Source organism: Plasmodium brasilianum, chromosome 9 (assembly GCF_023973825.1).
Source record: "Plasmodium brasilianum strain Bolivian I chromosome 9, whole genome shotgun sequence".
In the NCBI taxonomy this organism is placed as follows: domain Eukaryota; phylum Apicomplexa; class Aconoidasida; order Haemosporida; family Plasmodiidae; genus Plasmodium; species Plasmodium brasilianum.
In genome coordinates, this window is record NC_090122.1 from 778437 (window position 1) to 795166 (window position 16730).

The 16730-nt window shown below is 28.8% G+C and overlaps 2 protein-coding genes and 1 pseudogene across 3 annotated transcripts; all 3 read left to right on the plus strand.

Moving 5' to 3' along the window:
- Window positions 1–1074: 1074 nt before the first annotated feature.
- On the plus strand, window positions 1075–7094 carry MKS88_002800 (protein transport protein SEC16; the record flags this gene model as incomplete). Its single annotated transcript, XM_067215841.1, has 2 exons — window positions 1075–1373; window positions 1415–7094. The coding sequence occupies 2 exons, from the start codon at window positions 1075–1077 to the stop codon at window positions 7092–7094; spliced, it is 5979 nt and encodes a 1992-aa protein (XP_067073380.1).
- A 2582-nt stretch (window positions 7095–9676) lies between these two features.
- On the plus strand, window positions 9677–13869 carry MKS88_002801 (annotated as a pseudogene). The gene is made up of 6 exons: window positions 9677–11684; window positions 11913–12049; window positions 12219–12279; window positions 12426–12526; window positions 12859–12912; window positions 13666–13866. Coding segments are annotated over exons 1-6 (2562 nt in total).
- A 1518-nt stretch (window positions 13870–15387) lies between these two features.
- Window positions 15388–16464, plus strand: MKS88_002802 (phosphoglycerate mutase; the record flags this gene model as incomplete). Its single annotated transcript, XM_067215842.1, has 3 exons — window positions 15388–15421; window positions 15562–15643; window positions 15828–16464. The coding sequence occupies 3 exons, from the start codon at window positions 15388–15390 to the stop codon at window positions 16462–16464; spliced, it is 753 nt and encodes a 250-aa protein (XP_067073381.1).
- Window positions 16465–16730: the final 266 nt, after the last annotated feature.

Below are 16730 nucleotides of genomic sequence, written 5' to 3' on the forward strand. Positions count from 1 at the left end.
CATAATATTATATGCACACAATTCGTACATGTATATACATAGTTACATAACTGCTTTATGTTTTTCCCCATTGGCAAAAAATTTTTTTAACTGCAAAGTAATAGAAAATGTACTTTTAACGATTATCTATATATAAAAAAAAAAAAAAAATATTTTGTTTCTTTGCAGAAATCATTGCTTCTAATTTAAAAAAAAATGATATAAAAAAAGAAAAATAGAATAGAATAAATGAATTGACCCTTGGGATGAATAAAATTCCAAAAGGAAGAAAAAAATAAATAGTTCCAAAAAAACAAAAAAAAAAAAAAAAAAAAAAAATCTTAGCATTATATCATCGCTTTGCCTTCATGAGTAATTCTCATGAAACACTTTAAAAAATTATTTCATCTTTTTAATTTCCTTATAAAGCATTTTTAAAAAATGATTTGCGTTTTTTCATGTAAAAAAAAAAAAAATTAAATTATACGAAACTATATATACACATATTTATACATATATATGTGAATTACTGTGTTTCCACATGTACGTGTTCATGTTATATAGACACGTAAAAATATGTAGGAAACCACCACCTTATACTTATACGTGTCCATTTTCGAATTTTTCTTTTTTTTTCCGTTTAAACGGGTATATATATATATATATATATATATATATATATATGTATAACTATAAAATGTAGGTAAACGAAATATTTGTAAGCTCAAGACAGTAAAAACTTGAAAAAGAAAAAAGCACAAGTCTATTTTTTAAGCGAATATTTTATTAATCGCATGGACTATATGAACAGCATTAACTTCAACAAGTACTGCATCGAGTGTTGGCATGGATACATACACATGTACATAGGTATACATACGGATGTGCTTGTATATGAATATGAATCTACTGTGGCATGCGCCTAAGTTGTATAAAATGTTTATGAGAGTGGGCTAGCAAAACTTGCGTAAGCATATATACGCGTGTTAGCAAAGTAAAAGGATAAGTACACGATATGTATATGCTAGGGGCCAGTTGCATTTGCGCATCCCCCTTTTTAATATAAAATATATATATATATATACAAAATAGTTTATGGAACGGTGTACCGCACAATATACAGAAGAATCTTACAAAGAATCATATAAAGAATCATATAAAGAACCATACAACGAATCATACAAAGAATCATATAAAGAACCATACAAAGAATCATATAAAGAATCATATAAAGAACCATACAAAGAATCATATAAAGAATCATATAAAGAACCATACAACGAATCATACAAAGAATCATATAAAGAACCATACAACGAAACATACAACAAAACATACAACGAAACATACAACGAAACATACAACGAAACATACAACGAAACATACAGAAAAGCGTACGTAAATATGCCAAAAAAATGAACAGCCATTTATTTAGCTATGAGAATATTTTCAAAAACAACAGTATAAATATAATCGATAAAATAAAAGAAAGTAAAAAAAGGAATTCAAAGGAGGGTGAGGATACTGGAAAAGCTCACGTAGCTCATGTGGAAGAGACCACTGAAGCGCAAACATATAGGGCATCATCAACCATTTTAAACGATGAAAATGAACAAAGACGTAATTACTACATTATTCCTAACAAATACACTAGAAATAATGACGTGTGTGTAAATAGTGAAAAGGATGTACAATCAAATGCAACTAAAGAGGGTACAATAAATGTAAATATTGATTATGAATTTCGAAGAGAGAGTAATAGCTTCATTAAAACCAGTGAGGAATATGCTTGTAGGTATGCAGGAGCAACTGGGGAATATTGCGAAGCGGTAACGAAGCAGGATGCTACTAATGAATGTAAAGGGGATATAACAATAGAAGATAAAAGTCAAATGGGGGTGGGGAAAAAACAGCAAGTGGGGGAAGTAAGACATCATAGCGAAGGGAGACCATCCTACTCCTCAAACACATTAAAAGAAAAATATATAAATATGAAAGTAAAAAAAAAGAATGATATATCATTTCTTTTTAATGATTCTTCGGACAACATTATGAATCATGTGGATGGGATCAGAAATAACAATACTGAATCGTTTTTCGTTTTTTCAAAAAATGAAGATAAGATTAGGGAAACAGTAGATAGAAGCACTGAGAAGGAACAAACAAAAGAGTACACTTATGAGACGAAATGCTTAAACGTGTATAATATGGAAGACAGTGGAATTAGTTCCTCCCTTTGTAATGCATTAAGAACGAACTATGCGCATAATGAATATGAAACCATGAATGAAGCCAAGAATGAAACCATGAATGAAGCCATGAATGAAGCCAAGAATGAAACCATGAATGAAGCCAAGAATGAAACCATGAATGAAGCCGTGAATGAAGCCAAGAATGAAGCCAAGAATGAAACCATGAATGAAGCCGTGAATGAAGCCAAGAATGAAACCATGAATGAACATAAAAATGAAAACAAAGTAGACAAAGGTTTGTTATCACCTTTCAGTGATAATTATTGTGAGAGTGCAACCAATGAGAATAGAAAATTCAACCTTAAAGATGGATTTAAAGGTAAAGGTAAGCATATAATTAATTATCATCATAAAGAGGTGCAGCCGTCTGTGAGTATTTATCAGCATGAGGGTATACATCCGAACAGTGTATTTTTGAAAAATAAATTTTGCTCAAATGACAGTATTTTACTTTACGATAATAATACAATGGAGGTAAAACATAATTATATAGAAAACACATTTATAAATCTAAATGGTGAGATGAATAATAAAAATGAACTGGTACAGAACATTTCACTTGATCATGATAACAACAAGTGCTTAAATGCACATTATCCCAGTTATGCATATTGTAAAGAAGAAGCATCTTCTAATTTACGGCAAGAAGATGTAACAAGGAGAAATCGTGCAATCGATGTGCCGCATGGTGATAGAGAAATTTCAAGGAATAATGTTATGTGTTTCTGTTTTGGAAATAATGGTATGTTTTATTACACAACAGGATCACTCGTGAAATGCCAATTTTTAATTAGTGTTATCGATGAAAAAACAAAGGAAAAGAAATATAGACGTAGTTATACTTATGGACAGAATGAAAAACACTTAGAGGAATATATATATGCCTTGAAAAATTTCCCGGGCCCATTTAGCCGGAAAAGCAGTAAAACGGATGAAAGAATCAAAGTTTTCTTGAACGGTCATATTAATATGAACAAGGCAAGATACTTAGAAAAGGAGGAGGAAGAACAGGAAGAAGAAGAGCAAAGGAGGGGATGTAGAGAACCCGGAAAAGAAGTAGCAAAGGAAGCAGCAAAGGAAGCAGCAAAGAAAGCAGCAAAGGAAGCAGAAAAAGAAGCGGTAAAAGAATCAGGAGTTGGCGTAACGGCAGTGGGAGCTTCCGGGGAAAACATGTACGAGTGCATACAAAAAATTTGCCTGTACAAGCATCTGCTGAACATTATGAATAAGCCTCATCTGCTTAACTTCAACTTGCAAAGCGTGAAAGGTGAAAAGAAGCCCATGAATGATAACTCAAAGGGAGGTAAGAATATCGTTTCCTATTTTTTAGATAGCTACAATAGTCAGCACCAATACAACCCCCAAGATATGAAGCATAACAAAAAGCACCATTCAAATGAGCGTTCCTATGGAAGTTACAATCATCATGATGAAAACAAGAGCAGAGAGAATAAAAATGGATCAGGGGAGGATGGGAACTCCACCAGTTTTTCCAGTTGCTCCATTTACTCCAATTACTCCAGTTGGTCCAACTATTCTAGTTATTCCGATTGCCCTAGTTATTTCAACTATTCCGACTGCTCACATAGTAGCACGCAGAGAAATAGAGAGGGGGAAAGAAAAGGAAGAAGAAAAAAGAAAGAAATAAAGGAAGAAATAAAGGAAGATATAAAGGAAGAAATAAAGGAAGAAATAAAGGAAGAGAAAAAGGAAGAAGCAAAAAGGAAGAAAAAAAGGAAGAAGAAAAAAAAAAAAAATGAAATGGAGTTATTCGAAATAACTACAAAAAGTAATAGAGATAGAAAAGGCAGTAGGTTTACTGGAAGAAGCAACCCCTTGAGGAAAAATCAAAATAAATTTAACGAAGAGAGTAACATGTGTAAGGACTTCTACACTCAGTTGTACGAAAAAAACATAAATAACATTTATATAAATAATTATAAATATGAATTCCTAGATTTTGTAGAAAAGGAATTTATCATCATATTGCATACATTATTACAACATAAGGAAAGAATAACCCTGGAGGATTCCTATTTAGAATATTTCTATTTGTGTATATATAACAGTAAAAAAGCTACTAGATTATGTATAAAGAAAGAATTGTATAAATATTTCTTTTTAATTTTAAAAAAATATAATAGAAAAAAATATTACAAGATGATAGATCAGTATATAAGACATATAAACAAATCATTAATCAGCAGCGAAATGGAAATAACAAATAGTATGAATAATATATACAAAATTTATAATTATAATATATATGATGAAATATTTAAAGAAGCTTTTATTTTTTTTATTTGCTTATTGAATAAAAAAAATATGACTTTTAAAAAAAATATTTTGATAAACTACTGGTATATATTTTATACCTTAGTATTTCATAACTTCCTTTTTCAATTTAATGAAAACGAAATTAATTTTTATGAATACAAGGATGACATAATCAACTTTTTTACGTATTTAATAAATCTTCTTTATGAAAATAAACGTGTAACTGAATCGCAGTTCTTATACCTAATCCTGTCTGGCAACCCTTGCATATTTCAGGTAACAAATACTAAGGTCGGTAAGTGGGATACCCCTTACCCTAGAGCAAAAGCGGATACATCTACGTATGTCAATGCCTCTGGTATATCCTCCGCTATGTACTATGCGGATACGCCATGCGCAGTTGCTCCATATTCTTCTGTCCCATACGCGGATTGCCCATGTGCAGCCACACGTTACTCCACTTCTTATCGCGATGCCAGAGACTTCAACATATTCTCTTTTCAAGTATGTGATATGTACGAATATCTATGCAGATATGATGAAGACAGCTTTTTTTACGAAGATTTAATTTTTTTAAAAATAGTTTATGCACTTACCCTACTAGAGTTTGGGATCCTGTCGCAGGCAAAGCAATATATAGACATATTACATTACTACATAGATGTAATTAAGAGTAAGAAAAAGAACAATGATGTTGTTTATTTATATTATTCACTACTGAATAGAGTTAGATATATATTCCCATCAATTTTGTCGAAAGATGAAAACAAATATGGGATTTCGTCATCGTGTAATGACAACTGGAATGATAGTATTTACAGCTACAGGGTAATAACTCCCAATCTGCCATCTCAAGAGATTACCTTTTCCAAGGACAATGATGCAGTCGTGAATACATGTTATGATGGCCTACTCGATGACCCACTTAACTATAATAATATAAACCATAGCTTGAACCAACCATTTAACAACGATATACGGGAGGCAGTAAGGAATGAACAACATTACGAACAACATGATAATAGAAGGTATAATAATAATGAAGATGTTAGTGCCCCTACATACAACTCAAATTTTAGCATTATGCACAGCGGTAATTATAACGTACGTGAATTAAACAGCAATAATACCCCATTCGAAAGAAATTATATGTTAACAACATCGGAAGGGGTATTCGAAGCATCATCGAAACCTAAAGGAAGGATAACTAAAGATACAGTGGAATTACAAAGAACGTTGAACCCACCACCATATAGTGAATGCATGGTGCATAATGTTCATTCCATACAAAATGTACACATGTGTGGACTTCCATCAATTAGCAATTTGAGCCTTAATAAGATACATGATGATATGAATGCATTTAAGAATAGCTATGAGGTTAATCATCAAATCGAAATTAATAAACAGTATATGAATGAAAAGGAGGAGTGTTTTTCTAAAGAAGGAGGATACGTTCTATATGATGGTAATTCTAATCAACAAGTTGAACAAAAGTATGATGATCAGGTAAGTTTTCAAAAGTACTATGTGCAGAGTGAAAAGGATACCTCCACGTACAACGGAAAGAATAACACGGAAAGGCTGTCCATGGAGATATATGCCCCTCTTATGCACGGAAGTAATATGGTGCATGAAGCTAGTTACACAGTATATGGGCACATGCAGCAATTCGGCAGTACTAGCAGCAAAATTGATAGAGATTACAGTGATAAGAATAATCTTCGTAATAATCATCATAGGAATGGTAGGAATGGTAGGAATGGTAGGAATGATAGCAATGGTAGGAATGGTAGGAATGATAGCAATGGTAGGAATGGTAGCAATGGTAGGAATGGTAGCAATGGTAGCAATGATAGCAATGGTAGCAATTTTAATGATTATAATGAAAGAGATGGGGAAGTTTTTAGAAGGGAGAAAGACACGAACCCTTTCAGAATCGAGAAGTATGGCATCCTTGATAACCGAGATAGTAGCACTGCCATGGATAATAGGCCAAATACTACGGTGAACAACCCGATGAGGAGCACCTTGATGAAGGAGGCCATGTACAATAACAACTTAAAAGTGCAACCATCAATTAATGTAAGTGTGCATCCAAAGAATCCACTACATACGAACAACTATGATACGTCAAATAATGCAGTAATAACTGATGGTAATAATACACTAACGAATAATGAAACGAATCAAGAATCAACCTCTACCAATGTGAATAGAACTTGTAAAGTATCAAGTCATGAACGGTCTACTAGTGAAGGTAACATGGACATAATAAATATGGGAAAAAATTTCATTACTGGTTTTTTTTCAAATATAAAGGAAAAAATAAAAAAAAATGATATAGAAGAAGAAGAAAAAGAAGAAGATAATATATTTTATTATGATTATGAAAAAAAAAGATGGAGGGAAAAAGGTGTAACATCTGATGAGGAAAAAGAAAGAGAGGAGCAAAAATTGAAAAGAGAAATGAATATTAAAAACACTGCTCCCCCTCGTGTGGCGCAGAATTATTCCAACACAGGCAAAAAATATCCCCTCGACAAAACCGACGTTCGAAGCAGGTACGTGGACTACTTTAACTGAAGTGATGATGAAATGGTGTGAAGCTTACCTACTTTTTAAAAGAGTTCAAGAATGTATATAAGGCTACTTGCACATGTATTACATTTTTATTTATTTATTTATTTATTTATTTTTTTTTTTTTTTTTTTTTATTTTTTTTTTTATTTTTTAGTTGAACGTTTAAATGTTCAATTCCTTTCCGTGGTTGTTACAAATTGTATAGCAACTGTTACATTTTGAGTTTTTGCAATTTCAAAATTCGTTTGTTTTCGCATCTTTAAAACGTGCAGTTGTATTTTTTATTTTATTGTCCTACTTTTTTTTTTATTTTATTGGTCTTACTTTTTTTTTTATTTTATTGTCCTACTTTTTTATTTATTTTATTGGTCTTACTTTTTTATTTATTTTATTACCCCTACCTTTTTATTTATTTTATTACCCCTACCTTTTTATTTATTTTATTACTCCTACCTTTTTATTTATTTTATTGCCCCTACCTTTTTATTTATTTTATTACCCCTACCTTTTTATTTATTTTATTACCCCTACCTTTTTATTTATTTTATTGCCCCTACCTTTTTATTTATTTTATTGGCCTTACTTTTTTATTTATTTCATTATGCTTATTATTTTTTTTAATATCATTATACTATATCTTACCAAATCTTACCATATCATATCCAAATATACCGTATTATCCTTTTTTTTATTTTATTGTTTAAACAGTCATCTTCTTCTACTAATCCTTTTTGCCCCTTTGACCGTTTCACACACAACGATCTTGATATGATTTTACTTTACCGCTAATACAACTACTATATATACGAAAATCCAATATACTGTATTACCTTTTTCAAATGCATTTTTATGTATACACATTTATATATGAAGTTACAATGATAAGTTACAAGGACGTAAAACTAGCTCGATTATATTATTTCGTATTTTTCGTATTATCTGAGTTTTATTTATTTAAAAAATTATGGCTTCACTTATATTCTTTCCTCATGTAAGTTATAGCATGTATGCACATGCGTATTAGTTATATGTCTAATACATAATAACAAAATAAACTTATACCTTTTCATAATTCTGAAAAAAAAGGAAAAATCGTTGAAGTTTACATTTGCATTTTACCTTCTTTTCCTTATTTATATATTGAACAGTTTGTAATAACAACACCATGAACTATTAGAAAAATATTTCATTTTGTTTATTATCATACGATATCGTTTTGTTTATTATCATACTATATCGTTTTGTTTATTACCATACTATATCGTTTTGTTTATTACCATACTATATCGTTTTGTTTATTACCATACTATATCGTTTTGTTTATTACCATACTATATCGTTTTGTTTATTACCATACTATATCGTTTTGTTTATTACTATACTATATCGTTTTGTTTATTATCATACTATATCGTTTTGTTGTTTCGTATTTTATACTTTTTTTTGTTTTATGCTATTTCTCTTTTGTTTTGTACTGCTTCGTTTTCTTTCATTTGGAAAAATAGATTTTTTAATGCACTAACTCCCCCATCGTACTTTGAATGTACAATTTTATATTTAATACGTGCATGCGGGTAATATTATGTATGTACATACAACTAACGTAGGTTTGTAAGCATGTGTATAACTCTGTGTATGTAGGTATATGCATATACGTGTATATACGTATATAAATATACGTATACGCGCTTACGTATATATGATATACAAACGTCTGAGCATAACGGGAAAAAAAAAAAAAAAAAAAAAAGATAGCAGATAGCAGAACGTTGAACAGGAACAATATTTTGAAATATATTTTCCCCTTCACATAATATTATGCATACGTGTATGTATACAGATATATGTAAGAACACGTAAGTAAATATATGTATGCGTATATATATATTTATATATGCATATATCAATTGGCGCATTTTCAACTGTTTTACGCTCTTATACCTTACAAAAAGGGAAAAAAAAAAAAAAAAAAAAAATTATATATTTGCATTATATATGTATGTATATGTTCGTACTCATATTTACATATTTTATGTATATACCCGAGAGATGTACGTATGCCAGTTTAAAAAGAAAATAGGTGTTATTTGTGTTAGTGTTATTTGTATTATTTCTTTTCTTTTCTTTTAATATAAAATTACCCGTTTTACGTACTACCAATTTTTTAATATACAGTTAAAATTAGAATAGATAAAAAAAAAAAAAAAAAAAAAAAAGAGTTAACTCAGATTTAAGCATTTTTCCCATTAGAAAAAAAAAAAAAAAAACGAAGCAACGTTCTAGCGTTAAAAAGGAATAAAGCGAATTTGTTCTTTATTGTATATATAGCAAGTTTATATATGTTATGCAGTAAAATATATATGTACGTAAGTATATATATGTATGTATATATGTGTATGTATGTACTTATCAATTTATGTACGTATACATTTATGTACGTATATATTTATGAATGTATAAGAGGAAAGAACGCAGCACATTAAACCGATTGTAAAAAACGTATAATCATATAAACGCTGATAAATAAATCAAAAAAAAAATAAAATATATATATTTATATATATATATATGTATGTATATGTAATATGGCAAAAAAAAAGAAACAAATACATTTAAACATAATCGATTTACAAAAAATATATCAAAAAGATGATTTAATAATTAGTTCCTCAACTCCTGAAGAAAATGCAGCAGACATAAAAAAAAAAAAAATTTTTGAAAAAAATGAACTTGTACAGAATATTGAATGGAGAACAGTAGACCTAAAAAAACAAACAAATAATAAAACAGATGAGATTAACAATAAGAAGGAAGATAATAAAATTTACCATTCAACATTTGATAAAAATAACAACAAAAAAAATGATACTGTTGTCCTTGGAGGGAAAAATAAAACAAAAGCGAATATACTCAATGGTGAAGATATAGACTTTGCCAATGTAAGAAGCAAAGCAAGTAACGATGTAGATTTCGCTAACTTAAGAAGAAAAGCAAGTAACGATGTAGATTTCGCTAACTTAAGAAGAAAAGCAAGTAACGATGTAGATTTCGCTATCTTAAGAAGCAAAGCAAGTAACGATGTAGATTTCACTAATTTAAGAAATAAATCAAAAGACGACGTCGATTTCGCAAATATAAGAAGCAAAAGAAGCGAAGATGTCGACCACGGAAATATGAGGAGTAAAAAGAACGAAGATGTTGACCTTTCCAGTGTACGGAACAAAAGGAACGACAGTGTTGATTTTTCAAATGTTAGAAATAAAAAAAGCGATGATGTTGATTTTTCAAATGTTAGAAATAAAAAAAGCGATGATGTTGATTTTTCAAATGTTAGAAATAAAAAAAGCGATGATGTTGATTTTTCAAATGTTAGAAATAAAAAAAGCGACGATATTGACTTTTCCAGTGTACGGAACAAAAGAAACGACAGTGTTGACTTTTCAAATGTTAGAAGCAAAACAAGTGATAACAAAGAAACGAAAGAAAATACTGAAACGAATGAAAAACCGTATTATGTATTGAAGTTAGAACAACTAAGAAAAGAAAAAGAATCAGAGAAGAAAACAAAAGATGGTTCAATATCTAATAATACAGATGAAAAAAGAGAAAAGGACGAAGTGAAAGAAGATATAAGGGGGAAAGAAGCCGAAAAAGAAGCCGAAAAAGGGGCAGAAAAGGAGGTCGAAAAGGAGGTCGAAAAGGAGGTCGAAAAGGAGGGTGAAAATAAGGTAGAAAGAATAATTGCAGAAATGAATGAAAAAATAAAGGATCAAGTAAAACAAAATGGAAAAGATGCAAAGGATGTAAATGATTCAAAAGAGGGAAGACAAGAAGAAGAAGTGAAAGTAACAGTAGACATGAAAGAGGATAACGAGATGAAAAAAATGGAAGTAGCTAGTGTGGAAGAAAAAACCAAAGCGGCTGGAATGGAAGAAAAGGTCAAAGAAGGCGAAATGGAAAAAAAGAAATTCGTACCTAAAAGAGTTATTATGTACAGGCAAGCACTGAAGGAGCAAGAAGAAAAGACTTTGAAAAAGCTAGAGGAAGAGAAAGCACAAAGAGAATTGAAAAGACAACTTATAAAAAGTCAAGGGTTATCAACTTTTATACCGTCCGCAAAATTGTTACATATGAAAAACATGCAAGAACAAAGTAAAGATGAAAACACAAAAGAAAACAAAAATGAAGGAAAAAAAAAAGGAGGAAGTATTAAAAATGAAGAGATAAACGAGAACAAAAAATATACAGCTACATTGAAAAGAAATAAAATTGAGGAACAAAGTAATACAACAAATGCAAAAAATGTAAAAAATATTATTTTAGAATTAGCTGAAAAAACCGAAAATGCAAAAATCGTTGAAAAAGCAGATATTGAAGAAATAGCTAAAAAAAGAAGAGAAGAAATTTACAAAAAACAATTAGAAAAAATTACAAAACAAAATGAAGAGAATACTAGATATAACAATATATATAAACACGATTTAAATAGTATTAAACTCTTTTATAATCAAATCAAAAATAAAATTTATGAAAGTTATGCATTTACCCAGGAGGAGTGCGCAAGTGTTTGTACCCCACTGAAGATGGATGAGTGTAAGTCCATCCCCTTCCTACATGCAACGGGGCATATATATACATACATACATACACGTATACATATGCGTGTGTGTAAATATATGCACCTAAGTATGTTTGTACGTATATACGTACGTATGTATATACATATGTATTTATGTACAAATATCATGCACGTATGCATTTGCTCTTCGAAACAACCGCGATGCACGTTTTGTAACATGCTAACTTTTCTTCTCATTTTAGGTAACTACTTGGAGAGTCATGTACCGTTCTATGTGGCCTTGTCTGTTTTCATTTTAAGCATTCCGCAAAAAGCAGAGGATGATGTTTATTTGAAGAAAGCACAAAATATGAAAAATTTACTTCTTTACCTAAAACAAGTATTACTTGGATGAACATACATACTTATATGCATACATACATAACAATTTACATGGTATTATGTATAGTGCAATTATTTTTTAAGTTTATGATTTATTATCTGTAGTTTTGTTAAAATTTTCCCGTCGTACTACACTCTTTTTTTTTTTTTTCTCTGTAACCCCTCAGAATAGCAAAATAGAAAATCATGATCAGTACATACTAAATGACACAATAAATTTATGCGACAGTAAGAATGAAAATATAAATGCGAAAGTAAATGTACAAATTGTACCCCTTAACAAATAATTCCCTTGTTCATAGTTTCATTTTATTTTATTTCTTTTTATTTTATATCCTTTTATTTATTTTATTTTTTTTTCCCTTTCTTTAAAGAGTTAAACTACCCGCATATATCAGAAGAAACCTCCTTAATTGAAGCTGCTTTTGACTCGTTGCTATTTTCAGGCGTTATTCCAAAGGATTCATTCATAAAAGTAAAAAATATACCATAGTCATTCACGTTTTCTGTGTATTATTACCCACCTAATTTATCATTTGCATGGAACGTACGAGCGTATATGAGTGTGTATGTGTGTTATGTGTACATTAGTATGTTTGTATTTGTGTATGTATATACGTTCCACTTGTTCGTCAAAAAAAAATAATAAAATCATTGAAATGAAATTTATTTTGCTTGAATGTTTGAACATACTGACGTGTACCATTATATTTATCACAAGGTATCACTATAACATGTATAATTAACTGTGAGCATCTTTTTTTTTTTTTTCTTTTTTTTTTTTTTTTTTTTTTTTTGTTTGTTTAGTGGTTCCAAGAGGATGACTTTGATTCAGAACTAAAAAGCAAAGCTATGCTTCAGGTACTTTGATACACATACATGCGTATGTGCATATGTACGTATGTACATATACACAACAATATATACTACATATATGCGTACATATAAATAAATAAATGAAAAATTGGAGTAATACCCATATATCACAGTCCATTATTCTTCATTTAAAAGCTTTGTTTTACTTTCGAAAAGAGTAAAACTATTTTAAAAGAAGATAAAAAAAAAAAAAAAAAAAAAAATTATTGTAATAGTAATACTAATAGTAATAGTAATAGTAATAATATTAATAATAGTAATAGTAATAATATTAATAATAGTAATAATAATAAAAATAACAATTAAATTAACTGGCATGCAAAAAGATTTTTATCAACAAAAAAAATAAAATTAAATGATAAAAAAAAAGGCGTGTGCCAACAACCAAAAAATAAAATAAAATATAACCTGTGTATATCTATGTTTCTCCTACGAATTTTAATTTTTAAAAATGAACAAATAAAAGTCATATGTGTATAGTGCGCATACTGTGTATGTGGACACCTTTACGTTTGCATATTATGCTTTTCTTTTTTTTATCCTTATTTTTACGCTATTTTTACGCTATTTTTACGCTATTTTTACGCTATTTTTATGCTATTTTTATGCTATTTTTACACTATTTTTACGCTATTTTTATGCTATTTTTACGCTATTTTTACGGTAGTTGTACTTCATTTTATCCTTATTTTTCTTTTTTTTATATAATTCGAATTATTTTTTTCTCTCCCTGTTCAGCTAATTTATTGGCACAAATGGGTAACAGCAGAAGAGGATGAAGAAATGGAAGGAGTAGAAGAAGAAGAAGAAGAAGAAGTTGAAGAAGTAGAAGAAGATGAAAAAGCAATAAATGAAAAAAATAAGATGGAAAATGCATCAGATATAGAGAAAAATGTTCCTAAGAATTTTATCTTTAAAAAAATTAAAAAGAAATTTATTTAAGCTTTTAAAGAAATTTTATATTATTTATTTTATTTTATTTTATTTTTTTTTTTTCAAGCCTTTTCTTTAATTTTTGCACTTTATTGTATCCCCCTTTTTTTTCTGCCTTTAATTTTGCTTCCTTTTTTTTATGAGTTTATTATAAATATTTTATTATAAATATTCTGTTTAAACATTTTGAATGTACAATAATAAAATAAACTGAGCATATCATAATTTATAGTATAGAAGATTTTTTTTAATGCAGCAAATAATACCACTGCCATGAACCATATAATCAGTAGGTACAAACGTATATACATATATATAAACATACATATACATGTACATAAATGTAAATGTAAAAATAATTATAAGTATTATACCGTTCATTATTTTATTGTACATTATGTTGTATGAAGTATACGCACTCCCGTAAAATAAAATTCCGCTGCACCTTGTAAAAAGCGAATTAAAAATGGAATGCACATATGAATGAATTATTACATATATAATAAAAAAAAAAAAAATTAGAAAGGGTAAGCAAAATAATACCACTCAGGCTATGACATATATAGTACATATACCTATGGATATATGTAATACAATATTATGAGTCCATATACGTACAAGATAGCGTATATATTTACACGTAGTTATATGCATATACACGTATGCATTTGAGGTACGGTATATATACGTGAGCACATATGAATATAAATACAAAAACTTAAATAATTTTAACTTCAAATTTTTACTTTAGGAAGATTATAGTTTTTAGCATCATCGTATATTAAATAAATGAAATTTTACCTTATATAGAAATATCTTTGCTTCCACTAAAAAAAGTTTTATGATTTTAACTTTTAATAATAAATTTAAAACGCTAAATAATTATCTTGTGGCATTTATATGACATTTATATGACATTAATGTGACATTTATATGACATTAATGTGACATTAATATGACATTTATATGACATTAATATGATATTTATTTGACATTTATATGACATTAATGTGACATTTATATGACATTTATATGACATTAATGTGACATTAATGTGACATTTATATGACGTATATATGACATTAATGTGACATTTATATGACGTATATATGACATTAATGTGACATTTATATGACATTAATGTGACATTAATGTGACATTTATATGACGTATATATGACATTAATGTGACATTTATATGACGTATATATGACATTAATGTGACATTTATATGACATTAATGTGACATTAATGTGACATTTATATGACGTATATATGACATTAATGTGACATTTATATGACGTATATATGACATTAATGTGACATTTATATGACGTTTAGTGCGCATAAATACATTATATTAAAAAATACATTTTTAAGCATATTATTGTACAAATATAAAAACAACAAAAAAAGAACGTACATGTACTTGCTTGCTTATATACATTACATATACTATATATATATATATATATATATATATATATATATATTATTTATAATTTACGAGTAAATATAAAAAGGAAAAATGACGACATACACTTTAGTTCTTTTAAGACATGGTTTGTTTAAAAATAAAACAGATAATAAGAGGAAAATAATAGGAAAATTATAGGAAAACAAAATAATAATTATTATTGTTACGTTTTTGCTAATTTTTTGATAATATTTTTCTCTTTTTGTTTAATCTTTACTCTTCAAGGTGAGAGCACATGGAATAAGGAAAACAAATTCACCGGTTGGACTGATGTTCCTTTGAGTGAAGAGGGAGAACAAGAAGCAGTGTAAAAATAAAAAAAAAAAAAAAAAAAAAAAAAAATAGCTGTATGTACATTTCTGTTAATAAAAAAAAAGCTATTTGCTACTTTTTTTTTATAAAAAAAAAAAAAAAAAAAGAAAAAAAAAGTGTACGTTTCATTTCTACATACAGATATAACTTTTTCCCATATCATTTTAAACACTCCATAGAGCTGCAGGAAAGTACTTGAAAGAGAAAAACTTCCAATTTGACGTAGTTTACACTTCAGTATTGAAAAGAGCCATTACGACAGCATGGAAAGTTTTAAAAACTTCTGACCTCTTACATGTACCAGTCATAAAAACATGGAGATTAAATGAGAGGCATTATGGATCATTGCAAGGCTTAAATAAATCTGAAACAGCCAAAAAATATGGAGAAGAACAAGTCAAAATATGGAGAAGATCATATGACATCCCACCACCAAAATTAGATAAAGAAGATAGTAGATGGCCAGGCCACAATGCTGTTTATAAAAATGTACCAAAAGATGCTTTACCTTTTACGGAATGCTTAAAAGATACAGTTGAAAGAGTTTTACCCTTTTGGTTTGATCATATTGCACCAGATATTTTATCAAATAAAAAAGTTCTTGTTGCTGCACACGGAAATAGCTTAAGAGGATTAGTAAAGCATTTAGATAATATGAGTGAAGCAGAAGTATTGGAGCTTAACATACCTACAGGTGTGCCATTAGTTTATGAGTTAGATGAAAACTTAAAACCAATCAAACATTACTACTTATTAGACAGTGAAGCATTAAAAAAAAAAATGGATGAAGTTGCCAACCAAGGAAAGGCAAAGTGAAAGGGACAGTACCCAAATGAGGAAAATAATTACATCGCATAAGGCCTGATCAGGAGTACATATATGCATAACCTGCGTACAATACATACAAACATACGTGTATACTTACCATCTCTGTGTTGTATAAATTTCAAAAAGTAAGTTCTTTCATTTTAACCTTAACAGATAAGGTAAAATATAAAAAATTCGTGCATTGATTAAAATAATTTTTCCTATTTTTCTCGCTTATTTTTACGTAATTCTTCAATACGTGAAAAACATATTTA